Genomic DNA, 11,860 nt, shown 5'->3' with positions numbered 1-11,860 from the left:
CTTTTGCTAGAAAATTACAGACCAATTAGTTTGACTAACACTGACTACAAAATCATCGCATTTACTTTTGCAAGACGATTCCAAAAAGTAATTAATAATTTAATATCAAATGACCAGCATATATTAAAGGTAGATTTATAGGATTAAACGCAAGAATAATAGCTGTTTGTTACTGAAATTCTTGCAATTCAGATTAAAAAAGCAATAGCATCAAAGGTATTAACATGGTTAATAATGACAAAGACAATGAAAGTAAAATTGTCCAACATGCAGATGACTGTACACTCCCTTTAAAAGATGAAGTCTCAATGAATAATGCTCTAGATATCATAAATAAAATTTAGCTCCGTTTCGGGAATGATTCTTAACACATCCAACTCGGAAAGTATCTTAATGGGAAACCTAAAACGTAATTATACGGGTTGTCACTTTATTTTTGTTCCACCAAGGAATGGTCGAAGCCGACAGTGATGCCACATTCCATCATAGTCTTCAGGATGTTAGCTCACCAGAGCTTTAAGTGAGCTATTCTGATCACTTTTTGTCCAGCTTCTGTCTGTCTGTAATCTTTTCACATCTTTTGACTTCTCCAGAACCACTGGGCTGATTTCCATCAAACTAAGCATAAATCATCCTTGGCTGAAGGGGACTCATGTTTGTGCGAAGGATGAGCCATGCTGCTCGCAAAAGGGAGATAATCAAGAAAATGCAAAAATAAGGTGGGGTCATTTAAAAGATTTCTTCTCGAGAACCAATGGGCCTGAAAAGTTGAAACTTAAATGATACCTCCCTGACCCTGTTGGTGTAGAATTAAATTTGTTCAAATAATGCCCCCAGGGATAGGGTAGGGTCACAATAGGGGATCAAAGTTTTACATGTAGATATATAGCAAAACTCTTATCAATATGATTGGTTGTATTTTAAAATATGCTAATTGTGGTTTACAGGTTGTATTAATATGCAAATATTAACAGGTAGTGCAGATTCAAGTTTTTCAACTCGTGGCTTCCATGGGTAGGATGCTGCTGCAAAGATTTACTTGGTGAAATACAGAGAAAATATATTCTGAAGACCAGCAGGTCCTTAATTATATTACTATCCAAGCATCCTCAGGTAGTTCAGATATCAGTTTGTTGAAATCATTCTATATGGTGATTTTTTATGACCGTGTAATTGTAGATTTGGGGGCATATAGTTTTTGGTCTGTTTGTCCACAAAAACTTCAACCTTACTTATAACTTTTGAATGGATGGTGATGGAATTTCACACGTGTATTCCTTGTGACAAGGCCTTTCTTTTGGGACCGAAATGTATGACCTTCACTTTGGAGTTTGACCAACTTTTGAAAAACTTTAACTTAGGCCATATCATTTGAATGGTTAGTGATAACAATTTCATATCTCGCATGTTGTTTTTTTTTTTTTTATAAAAATCTTCTCAAGACCAGCAGAGCTAAGATTAGTTATATTCAATGTAATTCAAATTAGATCCTATGGTCCGCTCATCTACTATCACTTCACATAGGATCTAACAACTCGCCATTAGAGGTCATGTCAGATTGAACTATGAGGGGAAATTGGCAGTCAATCAACTTATTTTAGCTTTGCCAATCAAATCATCGGTTCTAAACTACTGCTCGGGTAGTTTAAAAAATATGGCGGCCCCCATAATCAAAAACTTTGTTGAAGATGTGCTATAGGATTTTGACGTAAATGCATTAAAACTATGTGTAACGATAGTAGATGAGCGAATCATAAAATGTAATTTTAATTAGATTGAGTTATATTAATATGCAGTCATCCTCAAGGACTGCAGATTCAAGTTCCTTCAAATCACTTCAATAGGAGATCAAACTTTTACATGGGAATATATGTAATCGTTGAAAATATTCTTATCAAAAACCACTGGCCATGTAAACATGCAAACATTCCAATGTACTGCAAATTCACATTTGACTAATGTTTGGCTTAAATGAAGTCCGTAATAGCTCCAAGTGGCTGAAAATTTTAACTCGTCTCTACTTTCATTTAACACAGTCATTTTCATCGGTGCCACTAACTACCCACATTGACATCATTATTATCAATCGTCAAACACCTGTGATAATGTGATTTAGATAAAAATAGACATAATAAGACATTTGTATATTTATAAAGACTTGTTATTAGCATAATTTATGTACTATAATGAATCAATATTGATAAATATTAATATTTGAGTCTCTAAATCGTTATGGGTCCTTCCATCTCTTTTGGGTAATTAGTCATAACTATCGTTCATGGTGGGGATTGTGATAGTACAGACGGTTTAAAAATGTTCAGTCACTTGGAGCTATTACGGACTTCATTTTATGAATTGGGGTAAGAAATTCATTTTAGAGATGATATTTTATGCTGCACATTCTATTTGATAGCTTGTTGCAATGCTCAAACACTCTGTGTAGTCGTATAATGTCAGGGCCCAGCTAAAAGTCAACCAAAAAATAATAGGCATTTTTCCGAGTTCATTTCTGCATATCTTGGGAAGTATACGGAATTTCGGGATGAACTTTGGTAGTAATGTAGATTGATTATGTATGAATAAATTAAAATACAAAGTAGAATTTTATATCAATTAATTTATTGTTTTTACATCGGCTAACTTGGATACCCTATATTTAGAGTTCTATACCTTTACTCTTTATATAGTAAATTCGACCCCAAGCGATGCAATTGCCTGTGATTCGGAACACCAAAGTCCAATGATCGATTTTCATATCAAGGCGAAAATGAAAAAAAAAACAAAACAAAAAAACTTGTGCATAAGAGTGAAAGTATATTAAGTTCTTATTATATCAGAAATTTAATTTATAAAGTACAAATATCAGCATTATCAACTGCTAAAATTCAAGGAAAACTGCGGATCATTCATCATTATGAAAGAATAGAATAAATCATTGTTATTATCATTGCATAACACAAGTATTGTTTGGGTAAAAAGTGGGAGGAGTTCTGAATGAGAGAAAAATGCAAGAGCCTTGAGTTATGAATTTAACCCTTACACATGTGCATATAGCGAAGAACGAGCAACGAACGCTGGTACGTATACGAAAATGAGAAAGTTTCAGTTAATAAATACCTCTCCCCACCCGAATTATCATTTTAATATTTTCAAGTATGGACAAAAGCACAATTTATTATACCAGGTATTTTATTTTGTCTCATTTGACAAGAATTCTATACAGGTTTATCATTTTTCTTAATACCCCCTTCTCTCTTACTTAAAAAAATTATACTACGTTGTACGTTTCAATGCACATTCGTGCTCAAATGTCAAATTGATTTGACAAATATTTCTGATTATTTTACGCCTATCTTTATGAGAGACATTGTCAATAAATATATTTACCCCTTTCCCCAAATTTAAAAGTTTTAAACCGTTTGTCTCCAATATAAAGAGGAAATATTTCTCGTATATTTCTGCCCCACATATGATATACGTATAGTTCAGTGCAATAAACAGTTTTATCCACATCACAAACATACAAATATTGCACAATCTAAATGTAAACTCATGGTCACACTATTTATTTTGTACGTACGTACATTAATTCTTGGAGATTATTTCCTCAGTTCGATATACTATATCTGTATTTACAGTAAAGTGAATTACGCAAAATATACGTGGGAATAAACCTTTTATACTATTTAGAAGCGTTCAGGTGTCAACACGAGGTAGATGATGTACCTTTTCTACCCGTGCTGGTTGTTCAATGCAATTATCTCGACTCCTCCTTTCGGGGATGTTGTTTTTAATTGCGTGTAATCCAAACGACCGCGCTCGTAAATTTTGAAGTCATGCATGTGCATACAAGCTTTCTGAAGGTCAAGAAGAATCATCCCAATAAAAAGGTTTTTAGCCGATTTTGATTTGATATGATCAGTGAGATGCACTAAACAGCTGTCTGTAGAAAATGAACTTCTGAATCCTGATTGAAAGTCATATAAAATGTTATTATTAATAAGAAACTTTCAAGTTGATTGTATATTGCTTTTTCTAAAATTTTAGACACAATGCTTAAAATGCTTACTGGCCTATAGTTTTCTGGTTTTAATCTATCACCTTTATTGAAAAGAGGTTTAACTTTGGCAGTTTTGATTTTTCGGGAACTGTTTCTTCCGATATAGACTGATTTATCAGAAATGCAATGGGAAGCTTAATGATAGGTGCTGCATCTTTGAGAAATCTGGCTGGTATCCCATCTAAGCCCGTACGTTTGGTGACATTAAGTCTACAGAGTTCTTTATAAACAAACAAAAAGTTCTTAAAATTGTGAATTAAACTGTTTTGGAAATTAGTTTAGCAAATTTAAGTGGCACTACAAAGTTCAGACAATAAAGGTTAATCCGAGTTCTCAGGGAAAAACAGCCTGTCATTGAACTGTACTCACAAACACATCAATAAGTGACGCAACTCTGTCAATCCATGATGAAAGATGAAAATACAAAGTCAGCTTTTTGTTTTATTTATTCTTGATATACATTGTACACGAGAGCGTTTGCTAAATATGTCTCGGAATAGACATAACTGAATCATTGTCCGCTGTAGTACGCATAATTACAAGTTTTCCTCTGGCACCATCTCGGACAAGAGTTTCCCATTCTACATAAGACTTGAGATATTTTGTTAGCGAAATGATGGCAGTTGTTCCACAATAATCTGTATCTTCCAAATGTGCATCTGTAGTTCCTAGCGCAGCCCTCAATGCAGGCCAGACTGACCTCGCTGTACCCTGCTGGCGACCCCTCCCTGCCTCCGCTACATCGATGTCCCCCAAATCGACGGCTGGAGATAGCAACTCTTGAATTTCCTAGTTTTAGTTAAAAGAAATTATAAGATTTTGTTATTGAAAACAAATCAGATAGAGCGCTTAATTTGTTGGGTTCCGAATTATCTCAAAATGGGATTGTCTGCAAGTGTAAGAGATCCCCACAGCTGTGAACTCTCTACATGAGTGAACAATTCTAAAATATAACAAAAACAATAGGAAAAAACCAGTAAGTCCATTTTCTAATATCCTCATATACACGTTAAATTTTTGTATCGTTTAATTTTTTTAAACGTCAGTTTTCAGTTAAATGGGTTAATTGGGAAAGAATACGATATAAAAAATATTATATTTACTCTTGACAATGAAAGATGCATGTTACAAGTATATTTTAATAATGCTATACATAAAGTCTTAAAAATTACTGTGAAATTTATTAGAGACTGTTTTGAATACAGACTTTAGACTACATAAAAATTATGTAAACATTATCTAATGATGTTCAATGGGCCTTTCCCAATTATTGTAATGGTGTTTGTGCCAATAAATATTTGTATTTAGGATATACATTATGTTTAGGATATTCAGGAATAACTTAAGTTTGTATGAACGAAGTGTGAAAACAGAGGAAGCATGGGTAACATGTATAAGCCACGATCGAGACCCTGCGCCCAAGTTACCCTGCCCCCAGTACGTGTTACGTCATGACATCTTGTTAGTTTTAAAGCCCAACTACGCTCATATTATGACAGATACAGACAATTTTAAACCCAATACTGTACTTTCTGCGGATTTTGAAACTGCGGACCATATATTTTTATTTACATAAGCACATAATTATGAACATGAACTATGTCATTTTGAATTATATTTACATATCACCATCAGTTTATTGACTTATGAATATCAATATTTTATGGATTACATGTCCATGAATTTGAAATTTCGACTTAAATCTATTTTTATTTTATATTTATGAAGCCAGATGTAAGATATCAAAATATATATGTAAATAGATACACACAAACCTGAAGGTAATCAATAGGACATATTATGGTTAAAACGCTTGTAACTGGTCTTCAATGCAGGCATGTGCATATGTTCGTGAATGATATTTGAAACCTTTATGCATTTTGTTTTGTGAAATGATTTATCATTCTTTTCTCTATAAGTAAAAGAAACTTACTCTATAGGATTAATTCTACACCATACTATGGGTATATAACTATCCTTCTTTTAAAATGACATAACGATAATCAATTTTAAGTGTATTTTATCGATCGATATTTTTTTTCTGATATGAAGAGGTGAAATATAGTGCAAGAAATTTATGAGTACTGAATATGAAAATTTTGTTGATTTTTTCTTCTTATCCCACTGTCTGCTCCATTTATACATGTACTTTGCACTCGCATATGCTGTAGTTTTGGAAAGGAAATCTACATTATAAATGTAGATATGAAAGGAAGATAATATACACTGTAGTGTATTCAACTTTAAACACTATTTTTTATCTACTCATACATCACAGAATCACAGCACAAATGTTCAGAGTGGACTACCCCTAAAATGAGAACTCAAACATTCTTGATTGAAGAGTAACTGAGACGTACATATTATCAAAAATTTAAATATGACCCCTCTCTCTCTCTCTTTTTCTCACACACACACACACACACACACACACACACACACACACACACACACACACACACACACACACACACATCAATTCCATGTTCACATGCATACATGTACAGTGTAATGTACTTGAGGTATTTTCAAATTTCCATGTGCCACACATTCTCCAGCCAGTAATTTTTATAGTTTACAGCAATGGTCAGTCAAACACATTCTATTCTGACCCCCCTCCTCGGATTAAAAACAGCTGATCAGCACGGTGTAAGTGTGTCGCAGTCGATATACTGGGATGGCAACGTATATACTGCAGAGATACAAATAGTTTGTTATTATATTTTGTGTATTTTATGAGAACTTTATTTTATTTTCCAGATTACGTTTTACTAAAACTGCATCCCCCCAAATAAAGTAAATTCTAATTGACTAATGTTAAATTGATATACTACATGTACATTATATATGTTATAGTATACATTGTATCACATCATATTGAAATACAAAATATTCTTTATTTTACTATCAATATTTAGTATTGTTAATGTTCTCTATATAGTAATATACTATACACGATATGCTTAGATCCATATACTTCTGTTTATAAACATTTGAGAAATTTAAATGTCTTTGACTAATGTCTTTTTATCAGATAAGAAACCTACATATTTATATGATCACATGATTACGTGTCTTTTATTTCCTTTCATAATTTAAATTCCATTTTTTTTTAATGTTTTGTACATATATCACTGTTCGTTATCTTCACCTTACATATACACATAAAGTCAAATCTAAATATCAATCTGCATATATATTCCACTTTCCATACATAATATTTCTTTATATAACCTTTATACGTTCACCCTTATCGCGGCGGTTGGTACCTAAATAAATTGAGTCATTTTTTTATTTTTGTATATACACTGTAGGCCTATTGTTCAATTTCAAACCATACAGAAATTACCCCCCCCCCTTTCAATGCTTCCATTGTTTCTATATCTCCAATAATACAAAAAATTAGACATTTATTCTTTATAACTCTCTTGTGGAACTTCACTGATTTATTCATTTGATGTCACCAAAAGTGTTGGCATACAAACTTTACAAAACAAAATGCATAATCATACTAATATACATGCGAAAAGTTATATAAACAGTTACAAGTATGTAACTATGGTAATGCATTGGTGCACTGAATTATTGAGAGGTTAGGGTACAAATATAGCCTGTTATCATAGACTTACTATAATAGTACAGTTTGTACTTTACTTCTAAAGCATATTTCAAAGTACTCCTGTAAATATTCACATAATTTCCTAATTTTAACAACATTGGATGTACACAAATATTTACAATGATATTTTCTTTTATAAAGTAAAACTTAGTGTTGTATGTTAACCTGGAATATCACTCGCGTTTCTACAGAGTTACCACCAAAGGTTTGTAACTGACGGGGGATATGTAAATATTTACTTATATATGTATTATTATTAATAATTTCATACTTCATAATATAATTTTCAAAGGTTGAATATAGAGAAAAATGCAACTTACCCAGAAGATCCAAGTATTTCCCTCTGTAGTAAATGAAGCGATGCGTGTAGGACCAGGTCCCCCTCCAAGGCGCTCCACGCTTGCCCTTCTGTTTGCTAAGGCAACTAAGATTCGTTGTGCCAAAATAGTACGGGGCAGCACCGGCTGTTTGTGGATTAAAATTGATTTTTAATTGTTATGACAATATTCTGGCCAATGTCTCTCTTTTTTAATTTATCGGGTGGCAGCAAATGCGAAATGTAGTTATTTACGATTTGGAATTGCATGTATATGTAATATCATTTTGATATTATGCTTTTGGTTTATCTTGAAATAATTTTATATTTAATTCAGTTTATCACAGACTCCTGGATGGGCATCCTCTGTTGTTCCCTCTCTTGCCCCACCACCAGGCTTCAGAGTGGACAAGTAAGGTGAAAACAACAATGAAAACCTGTCAAATAATTATTTGATGAAAATATCATACTATTGAAGAAAGAATAGGAAGCAAAGGGTATTTATTAATTATATCTACATAAGATGGGGTTGTTTATTTTTAAGTCCACAATTACATGTGCATAAAAATGTTCTGTGAGCAAGCTCTCGAATGGACACAGGGAAACATGAAATTAATTAGTTCTATGTACATGTATCATCTAGTTTTTTTTAAAATTTCATTTTCTACAGAGACTTACCAGCAAGAACCGCATGTTGTTCGTTAAAACGCCTCTACATGTAACAAAATGCAGTCACTAGACTTTTATAACATCATTAGTAATGATATATCTGAAACTAATATGACTTTTGGCGACAGGTGTTTTTTTCTCAATTCGATACTGATAATATGAATATAGCAATGAATACCATTTCTTTTCTTTTGTTTTCAAAACCATACTTTCTCAAGTAATTTGTGTATACACGTAGGTGTAACAAAGAAAACAAAAAGACACTTTATACTTACAATGTCCTCCCAGAAGCTGATCAGTTTCGTGAAATGTTCAATAATTTTGTCCTAAATTCACAAACCTCAGTACAAATACTTCATGATGTTGAAGTTGAAACACTTCTATACATGTAGATCAGTCCAAATGTGTACAACTTCGTACTGAAGGATTTTTAATGTGTTTATGTGGTGTTTTGGTACACAAAGATAATAATTTGATTATGGCCATAGTGTATAGATACAATGTATCAGAACTATGAAAAATAAAATCCTTAAAACATTTGTATAAGTGCTAGCAATTGTTTCCGAATCCTGTTTCATTTGGCACCTGTTTGTATATTTCATGCATTAAATATACATGTAATTTAAACCAAAATCTGTGAGACGTCTAGTTTCTTGCCGTTAGAAATTTGATATTACAGTAAAATACACCTAGTTTGTCAGAAATGTTGAGGATACATCAGTAGAGTTCCGTATGATTGTGGCAGCTCGTTCATATAACGCATTCCCACAAAAAGACAGTATGCACTGGTAACAGAAAGAGAAAAAGTGTTACGGACCAGACCGGGATTCCAACCCGGGCCCCCAGAGTCTCTAGTCAGGTGCTCTACCAACTGAGATATCTGGACACCGGGAATCGAACCCAACTAACCGTTACACATTAAAGAAAAGATTTCTGGTTTTCAATGGTAAAGCAATAATTTACATACAGAATCTAGGGCCTACCATGAAAATGAAGTGATTGATCAATCTGAACACGACGAAGTGTATCAACTTCAACATCATGAAGTATTTGTACTGAGGTTTGTGAATTTAGGACAAAATTATTGAACATTTCACGAAACTGGTCAGCTTCTGGGAGGACATTGTAAGTATAAAGTGTATTTTTGTTTTCTTTGTTACACCTACGTGTATACACAAATTACTTGAGAAAGTATGGTTTTGAAAACAAAAGAAAAGGTATTCATTGCTATATTTATATTATCTGTATCGAATTGAGAGAAAAAAGCCGTCCCCAAAAATCATATTAGTTTCAGATATATCATTACTAATGATGTTATAAAAATCTGGTGATCACTGGATGCAGTTTGTTACATGTAGAGGCGTTTTAACGAACAACATGCAGTTCTTGCTGGTAAGTCTCTGTAGAAAATGAAATTTAAAAAAAACTAGATGATACATGTACATAGAACTAATTAATTTCATGTTTCCCTGTGTCCATTCGAGAGCTTGCTTACAGAACATTTTTATGCACCTGTAATTGTGGACTTAAAAATAAACAACCCCATCTTATGTAGATATAATTAATAAATACCCTTTGCTTCCTATTCTTTCTTCAATAGTATGATATTTTCATCAAATAATTATTTGACAGGTTTTCATTGTTGTTTTCACCTTACTTGTCCACTCTGAAGCCTGGTGGATGTGTGGCAAGAAAGGGAACAAAAGAGGATGCCCATCCAGGAGTCAGTGATAAACTGAACAGCGAAAATAAATTAAATATAAAATTATTTCAAGATAAACCAAAAGCATAATATCAAAATGATATTACATATACATGTACATGCAATTCCAAATTGTAAATAACTACATTTTGCATTTGCTGCCACCCGATAAATTAAAAAAAAAGAAAGACATTGGCCAGAATGTCATAACAATTAAAAATCATATTTAATCCACAAACAGCCGGTGCTGCCCCGTACTATTTTGGCACAACGAATCTTAGTTGCCTTAGCAAACAAGGGCAAACGTGGAGCGCCTTGGAGGGGGACCTGGTCCTACACGCATCGCTTCATTTACTACAGAGGGAAATACTTGGATCTTCTGGGTAAGTTGCATTTTTCTCTATATTCAACCTTTGAAAATTATATCATGAAGTATGAAATTATTAATAATAATAATATATATAAGTAAATATTTACTTTTACATATCCCCCGTCAGTTACAAACCTTTGGTGGTAACTCTGTAGAAACGCGAGTGATATTCCAGCTTAACATACAACACTAAGTTTTACTTTATAAAAGAATATCATTGTAAATATTTGTGTACATCCAATGTTGTTAAAATTAGGAAATTATGTGAATATTTACAGGAGTACTTTGAAATATGCTTTAGAAGTAAAGTACAAACTGTACTATTATAGTAAGTCTATGATAACAGGCTATATTTGTACCCTAACCTCTCAATAATTCAGTGCACCAATTAATGCATTACCATAGTTACATACTTGTGTTTATATAACTTTTCGCATGTTTATTAGTATGATTATGCATTTTGTTTTGTAAAGTTTGTATGCCAACACTTTTGGTGACATCAAATGAATAAAACAGTGAAGTTCCACAAGAGAGTTATAAAAAATAAATGTCTAATTTTTTGTATTATTGGAGATATAAAAACAATAGAAGCATTGAAAGAGGGCAGGGGGGAGGGGGGGGGGTAATTTCTGTATGGTTTGAAATTGAACAATAGGCATATATATACCAAAAAAAAAAAAAAAAAAAAAAAACACAACTCAATTTAGTTGGGTCCCAATAGCCGCGATAAGGGTGAACGTATAAAGGTGTTATGTATGGAAAGTGGAATATATGCAGATTAATATTTTTAAAATCGAAAACTTAAGATATGACTTTAGATTTGACTTTTTGTGTATATAATAATAATAATAATAGTTTATTCACCAATCAAGGGCCCTCGGAGGGGCATGTACATTTTAACAGGCAATTAATTATAACAATGAAAATAAATAACAATCAATTAGAAGTACTACTGGTAATACTGACAGAGTTCACACTTCTGCACTGCACATATCTATATAATTATATATGAAATACTGATTACAGACAAGATTTAAATTAACAACATGATAAATAAAATAACCCAACTGCCTCACATAACAGTTACTGGGATAGCAGACAATGATAGTGTCGTGTGAATACTT

The 11,860-nt window shown here is 32.7% G+C and overlaps 1 protein-coding gene across 1 annotated transcript; it reads right to left on the bottom strand.

Annotated features, from left to right (window-relative positions):
* Positions 1-4,488: 4,488 nt before the first annotated feature.
* LOC125659779 (uncharacterized) lies at positions 4,489-8,749 on the bottom strand. Its single transcript, XM_048891562.2, has 4 exons — positions 8,674-8,749; positions 8,345-8,432; positions 8,000-8,143; positions 4,489-4,849 (listed from the first exon to the last, which is right to left on the bottom strand). The coding sequence occupies exons 1-4, from the start codon at positions 8,686-8,688 to the stop codon at positions 4,572-4,574; spliced, it is 525 nt and encodes a 174-aa protein (XP_048747519.2). The 5' UTR covers positions 8,689-8,749; the 3' UTR covers positions 4,489-4,571.
* Between the last annotated feature and the right edge of the window lie 3,111 nt (positions 8,750-11,860).

This window comes from Ostrea edulis, chromosome 9, assembly GCF_947568905.1.
Source record: "Ostrea edulis chromosome 9, xbOstEdul1.1, whole genome shotgun sequence".
Classification (NCBI taxonomy): domain Eukaryota; kingdom Metazoa; phylum Mollusca; class Bivalvia; order Ostreida; family Ostreidae; genus Ostrea; species Ostrea edulis.
Note: the sequence above shows the minus strand (reverse complement) of the source record. Positions and strands in the feature narration are given on the sequence as shown.

Excerpts from the sequence above, each read along its gene's own strand:
- LOC125659779 (XM_048891562.2), bottom strand. Across the intron at positions 8,144-8,344 it reads CAGAGGATGCCCATCCAGGA|CCGGTGCTGCCCCGTACTAT; the intron begins GTCTGTGATAAA and ends ATCCACAAACAG. Across the intron at positions 4,850-7,999 it reads GAAATACTTGGATCTTCTGG|GAAATTCAAGAGTTGCTATC; the intron begins GTAAGTTGCATT and ends AACTAAAACTAG.